Here is a 17,173-nt window from a genome sequence, read left to right on the forward strand (position 1 = left end):
GCTAAGGATGTGGGCAGTGGAGGCTATTGCATTGTTGCAATTTCATTATAGCCAACTACGCAAGCTGTTAGGTGACACATTTTCAGTGGCCTTTGTATAGGATTCTACAGTATGTGGACATAAATGAGACTGGATGATAGCTTTGTGGATCTCTTCTGTTAGCTTTCTTGTAGAGGGATATGATCTGTACTTTCTTCCAATCACTGGGCACAGTTTTTTATTCAAGGGATCTACCATATATTATGGTTAAACTGGGGCTAACTCAGCAGCAATTTCTGATTAGAATCTGACAAGGACTCCATGATGCCCTGGAGCTTGGTTTAATTTTAATCACTTTTCAAGGCCATTGACACTAATATTGATACCACTCATCTTTGCAGAGTGCCGGAAGTAAACCGGAGAAGCTCTTCAGTATTTTCCTTAGTAAAGGAATACAGTGGAACGTTGCATAGCATGCATAATTCATTCCAGAATCTTACTCGTAGAGCAAAACATTTGAAGCTGAAACAAATTATCCCATATAAATTAATGTAAAATACAATAATGCATTCCAAGCAGAAAAATTACTAAAAGTTTTATCTTATTCGTGCCATTTATCCAAAGAAAATTATACATACAGTATTATGTACTTCATTATTCACAACACATAACTAATTCTTTTTTACTAGGAAGCTCTCTATAGTCATTTGTTTCTACCGACATCTTAACACTTGGTGAAAATGCGACACAGCATTATCGTCAAATAGATTTGTAGTGTGCATATTCCCTGCTTTTTTAGGTTGATGAAGCAACCAATTCCTATGCTTTCAGCATTTCTCTTATTGTGCCAGGCAATTGCTGTTTTGCTGTTACCACCTCCTCCTCTGAAGAACTCTCCACAACTTCCTGTTGTGAAACACACTGTGGCTACCGAGCGAGGTGGTGCAGTGGTTAGACACTGGACTCGCATTCGGGAGGACGATGGTTCAGTCCCGCGTCCGGCCATTCTGATTTAGGTTTTCCGTGATTTCCCTAAATCACTCCAGGCAAATGCTGGGATGGTTCCTCTGACAGGGCACGGCTGACTTCCTTCCCCATCCTTCCCTAATCCGATGAGACCGATGACCTTGCTGTCTGGTCTCCTTCCCCAAACAGCCCCCAACACTGTGGCTCCACAAGCTCTCAGGTTGTCATTTCTTGGCTATGATCTTCCACAAGCTCATCGATATCATCATTACCACTTACAGTCCCATGCTCTTGATCAAAGACACAGTCTTGTTGGCTACAGGCTCCCCAAGTAGTGACTCATATGCCTCAGAGTCACATTTGACAACACACTCCAGCCAAAGCTTCTTCTGAGCAGAGGAATTATTGTATGTTCCCCTCTTGCATACGAACGACTAGCGATGACACACTAAATCGCCATCACTTGTTATGCAAAACATTGCTCATTAAGCGAGTCATTTTTTTACAATTTTTTTGCTCGTTATGCAAATTGTGTACTACGGGAAGTGCTTGTTAAGTGAGTTTCCACTGTATCTGCATACGGAATTCTGTATCTCAACTTCTGCTTTTCTGCCCTCAATTCCAGTTTCTGTGTCATCCATGAGGACTGGACACAAACTTTTTTTGCCACTGAGGGCCCTTAATGTGACTTTTTTAGATTTTGACACACTACCACGTGAACATTAACTTATGTCGAAGCACACAGAATAGGATATCAGTTAATGTGAGTTGCCCAAAGAGTTTTTAAGTAATAGAACTCAGTACATTGTCCTGAATGGCAAGTGTTCATCAGAGGTAAGGTTATCATCTTCAGTGCCCCTGGGAAGTGTGGTAGCACTGCTCTTGTTCTCTATATACATAAACAAACAAATGTATAGGGCAAGCAGCAATCTGCATCTGTTTGCCAATGATGCTGTAGTGTATAGGGAAATATCACATCAGGAAACTGTAGGAGGATACAAGCTCACTTAGACAGAATTTCTCTTTGGCGTGATGAATGCAGCTTGCTCTAAATGGCAAAAAATGTAAATTAAAGCAGATGAGTTGGCATAACAATTCTGTGATGCTCAAATGCAGTATCAGTTATGTGCTGCTTGACACAGTCATGCTGATTAAATATCTAGACATGTTGCAAAGTGACATGGAACTGAATGTGCACTTAAGCTCAAGTTGTAGGGAAGCCACATAATTTACTTTGGTTTGTTGGAAGAATTCTAGAGAAGTGGAACTCATCTGTAAAGGATACCACGTACAGAACACTTATGTAACCCATTCTTGAGAACCACTAAAGCATTTGGAATCCACCAAGTTGGATTAAGGGAAGACATCAAAACAATTCAGAGGTTTGCTGCTAGAATTGTCACTTGTAGTTTCAGTCAACATTATGGTAATGCTCCATGAACTCAAATGGGAAAATGTAAAGGGAAGACGACATTCTTTTTTTGAAACTCTATCAAGAAAGTTTAGAGAACCAGCATTCACAACAGCCCGCAAAACGATTCTATTGGTGCAAATGTACATCTTGACTAAGGACTGAGGAGACAAAAAGAAGTCTGGGCTCATACGGACATAGACAGTCGTTTTTTCCTTACTCCATTTTCAAGTGCAACAGGAAAGGGAGTAACTGGCAGTGGCCCAAGGTACTCTCAACCATTCACTGTACAGTGGTTTGAGAGATAAGTCTGTAGATGTAGATGGAGACCACAATTTATTTTGGTTTTATGGGAGTTGTTCTCGTAAGATTCTTCAGTAACACTACATAAAAACATTTATACTGTTATTTATAATACATGGCATGCATGAAAGAGCAAGTGAACCTAATACATAAAATAATCTTCTCGCTGTAAGAGAAGAGATAATTGAAGGATTAAAATTCTGCTGAAAACTTATATATGGACTGTTTTAATCTGAAGGACAGGTCCTTTTTTTAGACAAAATGTATTAATGACTCTCTGTCTATCTTCAAGTAACAAATACAGAAAATTTGAAAACATTCCACAATTCAACATGTAGCACATTCCAAATCAGTACAGGACTCACATGGTGAAATGCGTCTCTGAAACTCCTGAGTTTGAAAAATATCAAAAGGAAAATTAACTTGTGATAACTATGAAACTATGAGACAGAATAGCTGACCAGTACTCAATCTCCTGAAGACGAAATTCTTAGAACTTCCAACAGACACATTTAAAAGAACATGAGACTATCACAGCTTTTGGAAATACTGCTTCCTCCCTTGTGGAGGAAAGAAGATTTGGAGATGGTTATAAAGGGAGGCTGGGTCACTCAGACCTCCAGGATGAGAGGGACCCACTTGCTGGGAGGAAAAGGGAAGACAAAGACAAAGAGGGTGACACAAGAGACATCTGACCGAGAAGATTAATTGACTGCTGACTAGTGGTTACACCCAAAGTATTCTCCTATTGACTACCTCCAACTTGTCATTGAGAATCCCAACATTTGCTCTACACCTTGCCAAAGTGCAGCACATGGATGGCCAGCACATGGATGCCCATTTATTTAACTATTTAAAAGCCAGTTTTAAAATTACATAAAATCACTTTTGTCTGCATCACTGACCTGTCTGCACTTGCAGCGGTATCCTGCTGATGCCTGGTCATAAGAACAGTCAGCTCCAACGCCACAGTTGTTGAGGATGTTACATCCAAGTGGTTCAGGCTGGCAGTCTGTGCCATCACCCACAAAGCCAGCACTACAACGACATCGGTATTCACCAAGATCGCCATCAAACACACATCGTGCATTGTAATGACATGCCTCCTCACATTCATCACCACCTGTAACATACTACTGTAGTTACACCAATGGAAATAATAAATTTGAGAAAATATAAGGTAATTGGATAGATAAAAAATCTAGTCACCAAGTGGCAGCAGGAGAACACACATATAAAAGGTATTACAGTTTCCAAGCTTTCGGAGTCAGTGGCTCCTCCTTCTGGCAGAAAGGTTGAAGAGGAAGGGAGAGGGATGAAGGAAAAGACTGATGAGGCTTAGGAAAGCTTTTCCTACTCATCCTGTCTGGTAAGTTTCCCCTGATGTGGGGCTCTGTATGACTTTTCCAAACTCTACCCCTTTTCCTAAACCTCAGTAGTGCTTTTCCTTCATCTCTCTTCTTTCCTCCTCAACCCTTCTGCCAAATGGAGCCACTGGCTTTGAAAGCTTGGAAACTTGAATACCTTTCTATGTGTGTTCTCCTGCCAATGTCTGGTGAGTAGATTTTTTATCTGCCCACTTACATTATACTGCTGTAGTCAGTAACTAATCTATCAGCTTTATGCACATAATGCATTGGATAAATTCAAAATTTTGATTACACACACTGACAGAAAAAAAAATTTGCAACACCAAGAATGAGTTGTGTGACATAAATGACACTGGTAGGCGTGTTTCTGCATCTGAAAGGTGATGGCTATTCAGATTTCACACCAGTCGCTTAAGGGTGAGGATGCAAATCAGATTTGCTTTAAATACACACTGAAATGGTTGTGAGTATTTTTTACCTTTGCAACTGGATGTGATGAACTGATGTTCATCAAGAATGCCTTTAAGGTGGCAAAGACACCATTATCAACACCTCACTGAGTTTGAATGAGGTCATGTAACAGAGGGCTACGAAAAGATGGATGCACTTTCAGTGGTACTGCAGAAATACTTTGCACAAATGTAGCTATTGTACGTGACTGCTGTCAGCAGGTCATGAGAAGAATGGTTACAAGAAGACTGGGCTCCAGATGGCCACGTGGCACTACCAAGAGGGAAGACCATCTTGGTCGATGTATGGTTCTGTTGCATCATACTGAATCAGCAGAAGCAATTTGAACAGCAGTTGGTGCCACAGTGACACAAGGGACCGTTACAAATTGGTTACTTCAAGGACAGCTCCAAGACAGATGCCTTGTAGCATGCATTCCCGTGACCCAAAACCACCACCATTTGTGATGTCAGTGATGTCAAGCAAGAGCTTGTTGGAGGGCAGGGTGGATGTCTGTTGGGTTTTCTGATGAAAGCTGGTTCTGTCTCACCTTTGATGACTGTGTGTTGGTTAGGAGGAGGCCATCTGAGGAACTGCAGCCAACTTGTCTCTGTACACACACTGTACGTAAACCTGGAGTTATCATCTGGAATGCAGTTTTGTATGACAGCAGGAGCACTCTCGTTGTTTTCCCATGCACCCCGACAGCAAAATTGTATATCAATCTGGTGATTCAACCTGCTGTGCTGCCATTAATGAACAACAATCCAGGGGGTGTTTTTGAACAGCATAGCACTCATCCACATATTGCCGTTGTAACCCACATGCTCTACACAGTGTTGAATGTTGCCTTGGCCTGCTCTGTCACTAGATCTGTCTCCAGTCAAGCACATGTGGAATATCATCGGACGATATCTCCAATGTCATCCACAAACAGCATTAATCATCCCTGTACTGACTGACCAAGTGCAACAGACATGGAACTCCATCCCAGCCTAAACTGAAATTTGGCACTGGTACAACACAATGCATGCACGTTTGCATGTCTGCATTCAACATCTTGGCAGTTACACCAGTTATTAATGCACTGGCATTTAAGATTTGCATTGGCTTATCTTGTGCTTACATTAACCTGTGATCTTGCAATGTTAATCACTTAAAAATATTACACAGATGAAGGTATTCCTGAAATTTCATTACTCTACATTAATTATTTTTTGATGTTGCAACTTTTTTTGTCAGTGTATTTTCATTTTGATCACAATTAAATTGAATTTCTATTGATTTTTTTAAGTATCACAACTGCCAATTTAAAATCAAAATGAAGGTGTTTTTAATTTTGAAAAATATCAGCTCTGTCACTTTGGCAGATGGTAAATACACTCCACTTCTATTTGAGATATAACTGAATATTGTGCATAATTTACAAGAGCTTGTGGCTGTTACATATCTAAATGACTTTCTTTATAGAATAATAGTTATTCTCAAGCTAGAAAATTAAAAATTTACTGCATGTAATAACACACAAAAAATTAATAATAAAAAACAAAAAATGTACACATCTCAAATGAAGTTAAGGTGGCAGAGAGAGAGGCAAGACAAGAGAGGAAGTAATATTAAACACAGCATTTAGTTTTTCTTTCTATTCTTTTTAACCATCAATCAGTCTCTTTCATGTTTTCTATTATCTGCAGTATTTGTCATCTTTCCATACATTTATCTACATTTTCTTTAAAATTCCTCAGAATAAATCACTAATTTCAAGATTTATACTCACGCTAACTGTTGTTACAAGGTCTGATGACATCCCACTCACATGACATGCCAGACTATTCCAGTTGCTATGGTGACGGGGCATTCTTCCACCAGCACAACAGATACTTCTAACATACTTGTGTGTGTGTGTGTGTGTGTGTGTGCGTGTGTGTGTGTGTGTGTGTGTGTGTGTGTGTGTGTGTGTGTTTGTGCAAGCGCATGCACGCTCATGCATCACAGCTTATTTGACTTTCTCAAAGTTCTCTCCATTCTTATTCATGAACCCCTTATTCTAGACCAAATGATCTACATTAGAACATGATGAGACAATAATACAACACTTAATATTACAATGATATTGACATGTAAACAGCAAATAACTTAAACTATGTGACATTACAACTACGGTACAGAATGAATAAATCTTAATGATGAGTGAGTAACAATGTTATGAGTATCTTTGCCACCAATTGATGTATTAAGTTTTCATCAGGTGAGAACCAACAGCTGTCAAGTACTTTACAATATGCATTTTAGCTATCAGCTGTTTTATTTAACCTATATATCATCTACTGGTTTTTGTAATAGACAATTATCACTGGAAGTATGTAAAACAGAATAGTTAAAAACACATCCCATTTTTCTTTCAAGCTGATACAACATCAAGGGGGGGGGGGGGGGGGGTTGGGTTGTTTGGGGGAGAGGAGACCGGAGACCAGACAGCGAGGTCATTGGTCTCATCGGATTAGGGAAGGACGGAGAAGGAAGTCGGCTGTGCCCTTTCAAAGGAACCATCCCGACATTTGCCTGGAGCGATTTAGGGAAATCACGGAAAACCTAAATTAGGATGGCTGGACGCGGAATTGAACCATCGTCCTCCCGAATGCGAGTCCAGTGTGCTACAACATCAAGGTTGTAACAATGAAACCACCCAAGAATGAAACAAATGTGAATGGGCCAGTGTTATGTTTGTTCCATTCTTTTACTGTACACTACCTGTTTGACATGAAGCAGTGCAAGATACGTTTGTTAGTATTTCCAGGACAGGTTATGATAGTTGTTTGGGTGGTTTCACTGTGATAACCCTGACATTGTATCAGCTTAAAAAGAAAATGGGATGCATTTTTAACTGATCTGTTTTATCTTACATCCAGTTATGATGGTTTATGACTGAAATCAGGAGATGATATATAGGTTAAATAAAGCAGCTGATGGTTACAATGCATTTTCTGAAGTGATATTTTTTTTTATATAAATATAGCACAGTTCTGGCAGAATGTAATAATTTAGAAGAAAAGGAGACCCATCACCAAATCACAGAAGTGTTGCATTGGGACAGGCACATCAAAAACAAGGGAAACTTTACTAGCTTTTAGAAGCAACTCAACCAAATCCTTCTCCAGGGCTTTGATTGTATGTCATTATGCCTGGAAATGAGGGACATCTCACCTTGCTTGATCCTTCCCACCCCTCCTTAAGTGGTATTTCATCATTTGCCAAACTTAAATAAAATCCTCATCCAGCCCTGTGCCATTCCTATTCACAGTCCTTTGCAACACGTGCCAAATTCACCCACCCAAGCACATCCTACTCCGGTCCAGTCACAGACATTTCCTATACTGTCAGGGGCAGCTTTGTGTGTTTTCACACACACACACACACACACACACACACACACATACACACGTAGCCTGTAACAGACAGGTACCACAGCTGGCGAACTGTGGCACACAATGAAGATGATGTGGACTAGGAGCGGGTGAGAGGGCAGAGGAAAGGAAAACTTGTGCAGAGGGTAGTGGGACAGTGCTTCAGTGGAGTAATGGAGATTGAGGCCAGGATTATGAGGGCAAAAGGTATGTTGCAAGGATTATTCCTGTCTATGTATTCCAGAAAAGGTGGTGCTAAAGGGAAGGAGCCAGGTGGTGCGGGTTGTGTAGTAGCCATTGAAACCCAACATGTACTCACCAGCGTTCCAACATGTACTCACCAGCATGTTATGCCACTGGGTGGTCAACTTTGTTCTTAGCTGCAGATTGGCAGTGGCCATTCATTCTGGTCAACAGCTGGTTGTTGGTCATGCCCACACAAAATGATTTGCGGAAGTTGATTGAACTTTTATTATTTATTTGATTGAACTTTGATTTTGAAGACGTGTAAACACTATATGTGATTTTGCTTGGGCTATTATTGTTTTTGAAATTTTAATGGTTCAGGACAATGAGTAATGACAAACCAAAAACTAACACAGAAATCATAATATGAGAATGTTATAATGAATGTAATTTAAGTTTGGAAGCTCTTTTATCTTATCTGATATAATTATAAGTTGTCTGCATATAATACCTTCTTTAAAAATAAGATTACACTGCTTATAATAGATTCTATTGAATAGATGATGTGGAGAGTTAAGGCCGGCTAGAACACATCAAGTCATGTGGTGCCATGGCAAGACACTGAGCTCACATTCAGGAGGATGGTGGTTCAGACCCTTGTCTGGCCATCTAGATTTTGACCCTTGATAACTTACCTAAGTGGCTTAGGGCAAATACCAAAGTAGTTCCATGGACATTGATTATTACCTTCCCCCGCCTTTCCCATTCAAAGTTTATGCTCCATCTCCAATGATCTTATCATCAATGGGACATTAAAAACTAGCCTGATTTCCTTTCCTTTTCGTAACAGACACAAATGTAAGAGTTAGAGAATAAATTTCATACTTTCCTCTCTGAACTGTCCTAATTAGTACTTCTGTACCCCGTCGCTTCTATCATGCAGTTCTCTACAAAATCAAAATGTTGTTCTTATACACAACACTTCAAACATTAACTTTTGAAAAAATTGTGAACTGGAAACAAGATATGATTTTTCATGCACATATTTCAGATAGCTCTTTATTTATGAGTTAGTAAGGAAAATCGAACAATGTCTTAGAAAAATGATGGTAAAATGAGATGGGAATTATAACTGATGCATAATAAATTGTTTCATAAATACCACATCTCACTTCTGTTCTGGGAACAGCCAGAGACAGCAATCATGTGTGTGTGAGAGGTGTACTTGCTTGTGTGAACGCATGTATGTTTCTCCTTCCTGATGAAAGCTTAATGTGTAACAGTCCTTATGTTGTGCCTGTCTGGAATTCAGTGTGTCATCTTTATGGTGAGTAGCAAACTATCCTTTTCTTCATATTGTTGATATTCCAAACTGGAGTTTCCATTGTTTAAATTTAATTTTACTGATTTATTTTAGAATACACTGAGTTATCTGACATAATAATTCACATGTACCCCATAAATAAGATGGTATATCTCCTTTTCCAGTTTTAAAATAGTTCAGTTTCACATAAGCTTTTTAGTAAATATGAACCATGCTGTCTTTAATTTACCTGGTTTTGGCTGGCAAGAAGAGCCAATCCGAACATACCCAGTACTACATTGGCATTCATTTCGGTTTTCTTGCTCGCTCCACAAGCACTGTGCATTATTACCACAGTCCTCATCTGCTATACATTCATCTGTAAAGAAAGAACAGCACTGTGAGTTCAAATAACATTTCTGTTTAATGTGTGAAACCATTGACTTAAAACAAGCACACATTACAATTTTGGATCAATAACACAAAAATAAGTCATGAACTATCTCAGAAATGTCACCTTAGAAAAACACTTTTACTATTATAAAATTTAGTGGAAGTCATAATTAATTACACAGCAGTGACAAGAAGAAAGATTTATCATTTCTGTTGTAGAGATTTTAATTTATGGCGTAGATGAGAGATAGGAAAAGTTAAAATGACAACTAATGAAGCATAAGAGAGTGCTTTTCATAGGTTTCTGCTATTACATTAACTGTTAGCAAGATGTCAATGATGCCTATAGCCACATATAAGAATACCTTCTAGTTTTTCGAACTGATGATTCCTTCTTTCAAGTAGAGAGAGAGAGAGATAGGTTGGGGAAGATTAAAAAGAATGTGCAGGTCATGATACACTGATATGCTTAGCAAGAATAGCAGTAATTTGCTATCATGTCAGGGCACTAGTGTTAGGATTGGATTGGATTGATTTGGGGGGAGGAGACCAAACTGCAAGCTCATCGGTCTCATCGGAGTAGGAAGGGATGGGGGAGGAAGGTGGCCAAGCAATTTAGTGGAAATCAGGGTGGCTGGATGCGAGTCCAGTGTGCTAACCACTGTGCCACCTAGCTCGGTAAGAGTGCTAGGTTATGATGCTTCACCCTTATCAGTGTTGTTCGGACTGCAAAGTATAACAAACATTATTTGTACTCTATTTCTTCCTAAATAAAAAAAACTATTTAAAAACCACTGCAAGCTGTCAGGTTAATTAGGCAAAGTGCCTTTACTGCACCAAGCATATATTTTGTATTACTGGCCAGTTTTAGCCTTTGGCAATTTTCAGATTTACAGCATTTGCGGTGTGTCTAAACTAAAAACTGTTTTATGTTATATGGGGGTAGACACTTGTTCTCACAGACACACATGTCGAATGATTACATACATGGTCCTGAACATCACAACCTGCTTCCAGCATACATTATACAGCACATCACATAAGAAAAAACACTACTAACAGCTAGATTCATGGTCCTTCCAAGTTCATTTAACAGTGCAACATGTTGTTTTGTTTCCTCATACAAAAACGTATTTGATACAAAAACATGGCAAACGTGTATTGTCCAAACACTGTACTCATATGCCAATTTGCAAAGATTTGAAGATTATCAGCAGGAAGTTACAGCCACGTGATCACAGCATTGCATACTTGCCACTAATTGTTAACAAAAATATCTCATAACAATCTTCGAAACTACTTACAGCAATTACTGGTATAATCAATTATTCCTTACTGCTACACAGAGCCCTCAAGGTGTTATTTTTGAATTTTTTTTTATGTGCCATTGCTGAAAGTGGTCTCTACACTCACTGTGATGCAGAGCATAAAGTGGCACAACATCACCATCCTTCACCACTGCAGTAAAAAACAGTCCTTGTATTTGACTAAAATGTCTATGCCACACAATCTCAGAACTGTTAAATTTGTTTAAAATACTGTAAAATTGTAGCATCTACAACAATGTTTGCACCACCCTACAAAATAATAAAATCATTTATATTTGTTATTGCTGTGTAAAAATAAATAGCCATTTTAGTAAGACTTTTCTAAAATTGTCTCATGCATTTGTTTTCCCTGTAGTACATTAAAATTAACAATTTACAACACTAGTAAAAACACAAAAATCTCTGCTAGACAGAAACACAGTGTTGCTCAGCATACACTGCCAGATTTCACAATGATCAGAACAGTACCTAGTGTTAATCAATTCACATAGTATCCAAAATACAACTAAAATTGTTAAAAATATTCTAAGTCTATCTATTCACTTAACATTTGTATTGGCTGCTTTGTCAGCTGTTCCTAAATATTTGTCTCTTCCATGACATCCATGGTTTTTCTCTTATCTGCTCTGTGTAAAAATTTTAATGTTTTGTTTATGCCTGACATGGGGTGGCTATTTTGTTTCATTCCTTCAAACAAACTCATAGTGGAGGAAAAAAATGTCCTTACTTCTGTCTGATAAATTAGTATCAGCAACTGCTCGCAAATAGTGCAAATATGCATTTTTATCAGAGAAAAAGTAGTTGCATTTTTATCAGAGAAATGCCAGTTGGTGAGCAGGCATTCATGTTACCACTGTACAGGCAATCAAATCACAGAAGTGTATACCTGGGGTTCCACTCTGAGGGATTAACAATATTGTGCAGTAATGTTCATTGTTATGACATAATATTCAAATTTTTGGAATTTAGGGTAGTAACTCTACTATTTTTCAACTGAAGACTGTTAATCCAACCATGATATGTGCCTTATTTTGTTTCAGATAGTCTTTTGTAATGGATATTAAAAAAAGCAGTCATCACACTGTAGACTGTTTTGAACACCACAGTGCTTCACTAGGTATGGTCCTGTTGGAGGTGGTATGCTGTTGCCTTCCTCCATCCATTGAACTGACTTACCCAGCTAGTTATAGGGAGACATACAATTTAATGTGGATTCAAACTATGGTGCAACTTGGCATTCGCACATCAACGAACAGTACCAGAAATGAAAGTAGTGATAAGTGACAGGAAAAATCCTAGGCTTGGCCAGACCTTTGGAGTTGTAATCTGCCACTTTACTACTGATTCATATACAGGGTGGTCAGAAACAGTCCAAAAAGCTTGTAAGTATGTTGCAGGGTAGATTGTGCTGAGAAATAATTGTTAAGGAAAAAAAAAAAAACAATGCATCGCACCATTTCTAAGTTATTTAGCATTGAAGTTAACCAATCAGGCCATTGCATGTGGAAATCCAAGCAGCTCACCAGATACAATTAGTGTTAATTGTCTTCATAGCACAGATGATAGCACAGGAGACCGTTCAGCCTTTGGCTCAGGTTCAATTCTTACTACCAGCCCATGTCTAACTTTTTCGCCGCTCTCTTTTTCAGTTTTAGGAAACCAAATGAAGAACGCATTTGGTGACACTATATCTGGAGGGCCACTTCAATCTGTGCGAGCAGTGACTGATTGGCTCATTTCAATGCTAATTAACTTAGAAACATGCAATATACTGGATTTTTTCCTTAACAGTAATTTTCAGCATAACCTATCCTGCTGTGTGTGTGTGTGTGTGTGTGTGTGTGTGTGTGTGTGTGTGTGTGTGTGTAAAAGGATAATGGAGCACAGACTGGGCAGCAGCTGCTCTGTCCACTATTATCAACATCTGAACAATATAACTCCAGACTTTTCAGATATATCTAGTTATTACACTACTCCTGTCATGTTTTGAATCTGTATTATATTACACCTCCCCTGGCTGTGGCATTGCACATTCCATTTAGCTTTGTGGTGTTAGATATAATTTTTCTCTTAATTTTTTATTCACAAATTATTTCTTTATCATTGATAGGCACTCACTTGAGCAATTTTCATCTCTGGTGCCAAATCATTGTCATTTGTTGTGAAATAATTGATGATAGGGAGAGGGAACTGTATCATGTCTTCTAGTAATTGTGGAATAGAGTGGACACAAAGAAAGCAACCTTGTTATCTTTGTACTGTAATTGTGAATAAAATGGTAAGTGTCAAAAAATCCCTGGTGTGGACATTACTAAACTATCCTCGAAAATCATTTTCCATATATATTTAAGAAATTCTAGTTGCAGCCATGACTGGAGAATCACAAGGAACTGAAGCAGGACAAATATAACATAAATTCACTTGTGCCTTTTAGATAAATGTTTATCTTATGTTATTTTCAATTTGTTACTTTTTATAGTGTTACAGGTCACAACTGTTTAAGATTATAAGACAATACTGTTGCATGGAATAATTTAAAGAAATACAAATTGTGTTTGGGGCAGACACAACAAATTCAAAAGATGACACTGGAAACAGAAACAAACCTGCAGAAGTACAGTAGGTGCCATCTCCTTGGAAGCCTGGATCACATTTGCAGACATGCTTCCCGATATTTTCTTCATATACACATGATGCATGAATGTCGCAGATGTTCACTTCTGCACAAGAAACATCTGAAACAGAAATAAAAAATAAATTATGCTCCTAGAGGTATAATTACCCAAAAAAATCAAATTTAAATAAATATTTTACATGGTATCTGCGCAAAAACTGCAGAGAAAATAAAGTTACTTTGATATAGTTATTTGCCTGATTGATTTTTTCAGCTTTACATTAGAATCATTACCTCCTTTGAAATTCCTAAACTATGCAGTTCATTACACTACTAAATAAGGTAATACCACAATTACAGATGTTCAATTATCTCATATCAACATTGTTGTTTCAAATTTAATTGATTGCTTAATGGCCGGCCGTTGTAGCCGAGCGGTTCTAGGCGCTTCAGTCCGGAACCGCGCGGCTACTACGGTCGCAGGTTCGAATCCTGCCTCGGGCATGGATGTTTGTGATGTCCTTAGGTTAGTTAGGTTTAAGTAGTTCTAAGTTCTGGGGGACTGATGACCTCAGATGTTGAGTCCCATAGTGCTCAGAGCCATTTGAACCATTTGATTGCTTAATGTTCTTTTGTAATGCTGCATTACTAATTCTTCCAACTGCACTTTGCCTAACTTTCTTTCCTGCAATGTTTGAATATTCCTTTCTTCATGACAGATCAGTGTCAACACAAGCAGATTTACCTTCTTGAAAGGAACTTTAAGTTCATATTTGCCTATTGTTTTCAGAGTTTCCTTTGCTTTTGCTCTTTTCATTGTATGAATATCTTCTACAATCTTCCCATTTTCAACATTTAACAGCTTTCTGTGCTGATGATAGAGACTGCTTTCATAGCTATTTGCTCATTATTTCAAGAAATTTCTTATTGTCAGCTAGAAAGGTAATCCCATTAATGAATTTTTTGAACTGAACTTTTGTTTTGTACTTCAATTTCTGTACAAGATGGATAAATGAACAAAATCTATGCAATATTGATCACATATATCCTTCTGAAACTAGCTACTGAAGTTGAAATATGGATTCAGTTATTTAATATCTCTAAGACAATACGCCTAAAGCAGAGGCATGAGGGAAAAAAATATCTACACAAATGACATTTATGGTCAATAATAATAGTGAATTTAAGATGAACTGTGAAATTAACAATCACAATATTGTCAAAACCTATGACACATGCAGTGTGGCACAGTGGTTACCAACACTGGTTGGTGCACCGCAGGTCATCAGTTCTGACCCTACCACCAGCAATTATTTGTTATTTAAAAAAATATCAGTCCTGGAGTGTTCAAAATATTATATGCTTGTAATGTTTGTATATTCTGGTATGTTTGATGTCTGATAAATACCAGCATTCTGGATCATTCCATGATTGTACAAATAGGTCAAACAATGTGAATAGATTAGCACAAATTGTAACTGGTTGTTGGTACACTTTATTGAGCTCTTTTGATATGTAACTTGACTAGTTTCACATCCTTGATAATATGTATGTAATATAATACATGAGGTGGGTAACATGTGCATCCCTACACACAAGCATGCTGCACCCCCCCCTCCCCACCCCCCTGCACAAGTGTGTGTGTGTGTGTGTGTGTTTGTGTGTGTGTGTGAGAGAGAGAGAGAGAGAAAGAGAGAGAGAGAAGAGAGAGAGAAAGACAGAGGGAGGGAGGGAGAGAGAGAGAGAGAGAGAGAGAGAGAGGGAGATTCATTTTGGGCTAAGAAGTGATTACACTTTGGGACACACACACACACACAACACAACGCAACACAAAGAGCAAAGCACCTCGTATGCATTTTCCAAATGGGATGTAAGGCAGTAGATGGAATGAGCATTTACAGACAAATAAATGATAACAATTTCAGACAAATTAGATGGTTTACTCAAGATAAAGAGCTTCATAAGCTGAGCAAGTCAATAACATGTTGGTCCACGTCTGGCCCTTACATTAGCAGTTATTTGGCTTGACATCAATTGATAGAGGGATATCATGCCAAATTCTCTCCAAAAGGTGTGTTAGATCATAAAAATCATGAGCTGATTGGATAACCCTCTTCGTAATGTTTCAAACATTCTCAAATTACGCTGTATCATTTTCCATTAAATGTCTCACTGTATGTTTTCAATGTAACTTTTTTCATTGCCTGCATTTCCTGTCTTGTGATGCACTTTGCAAAGTCAACAAGTTCTGGACAACACTGCACTGTAAAGCCAAAGGACTGTTCTCAGTCCTCACTCATACCTTTAATATCCTATTCTACATCTATATCTTAGAAAATAGATTAAGGAAAGGCAAATCTACTTTTCTAGCATTTGTAGACTTAGAGAAAGCTTTTGACAATGTTGACTGGAATATTCTCTTTCAAATTCTGAAGGTGGCGGGGGTAAAATACAGGGAGCAAAAGGCCATTTAGAATTTGTACAGAAACCAGATGGCAGTTATAAGAGTCGAGGGGCATGAAAGGGAAGCAGTGGTTGGGAAGGGCGTGAAACAGGGTTGTAGCCTCTCCGCAATGTTATTCAATCTGTATATTGAGCAAGCAGTAAAGGAAACAAAAGAAAAATTTGGAGTAGGAATTAAAATCCATGGCGAAGAAATTAAAACCTTGAGGTTCGCCGATGACATGGTAATTCTGTCAGAGATAGCAAAGGACCTGGAAGAGCAGCTGAACGGAATGGACAGTGTCTTGAAAGGAGGATATAAGATGAACATCAACAAAAGCAAAATGAAGATAATGGAATGTGATCGAATTAAATCGGGTGATGCTGAGGGTATTAGATTGGGAAATGAGACGCTTAAAGTAGTAAACGAGTTTTGCTATTTGGGGAGCAAAATAACTAATGATGGTCGAAGTAGAGAGGATATAAAATGTAGACTGGCAATGGCAAGGAAAGTGTTTCTGAAGAAGAGAAATTTGTTAACATAGAGTATAGATTTAAGTGTCAGGAAGTCGTTCCTGAAAGTATTTGCATGGAGTGTAGCCATGTATGGAAGCGAAACGTGGACGATAAATAGTTTAGACAAAAAGAGAATAGAAGCTTTCAAAATGTGGTGCTACAGAAGGATGCCGAAGATTAGATGGGTAGATCACATAACTAATGAGGAGGTACTGAATAGAATTGGGGAGAAGAGAAATTTGTGGTACAACTTGACTAGAAGAAGGGATCGATTGGTAGGACATATTCTGAGGCATCAAGGGATCAACAAGTATTGGAGGGCAGTGTGGAGGGTAAAAATCATAGAGGGAGACCAAGAGACGAATACACTAAACAGATTCAGAAGGATGTAGGTTGCAGTAGGTACAGGGAGATGAAGAAGCTTGCACAGGATAGAGTAGCATGGAGAGCTGCATCAAACCAGTCTCTGGACTGAAGACCACAACAAAAACTACAACAACAACATCTA

The 17,173-nt window shown here is 38.4% G+C and overlaps 1 protein-coding gene across 3 annotated transcripts in view; it reads right to left on the reverse strand.

Moving 5' to 3' along the window:
* The window catches only part of LOC126416572 (nidogen), a 346,239-nt gene that overhangs the window by 35,857 nt on the left and 293,209 nt on the right, over positions 1-17,173 (reverse strand). For all 3 annotated transcript variants that reach the window (XM_050084321.1, XM_050084322.1, XM_050084320.1), the window contains 3 exons: positions 13,700-13,828; positions 9,623-9,751; positions 3,565-3,782 (listed from right to left, as the gene is read on the reverse strand). In XM_050084321.1, coding sequence (XP_049940278.1) covers positions 3,565-3,782; positions 9,623-9,751; positions 13,700-13,828 — 476 coding nt within the window. The remainder of the gene's footprint in view (positions 1-3,564; positions 3,783-9,622; positions 9,752-13,699; positions 13,829-17,173) is intronic.

Source organism: Schistocerca serialis, chromosome 8 (genome assembly GCF_023864345.2).
Source record: "Schistocerca serialis cubense isolate TAMUIC-IGC-003099 chromosome 8, iqSchSeri2.2, whole genome shotgun sequence".
Lineage (NCBI taxonomy): Eukaryota > Metazoa > Arthropoda > Insecta > Orthoptera > Acrididae > Schistocerca > Schistocerca serialis.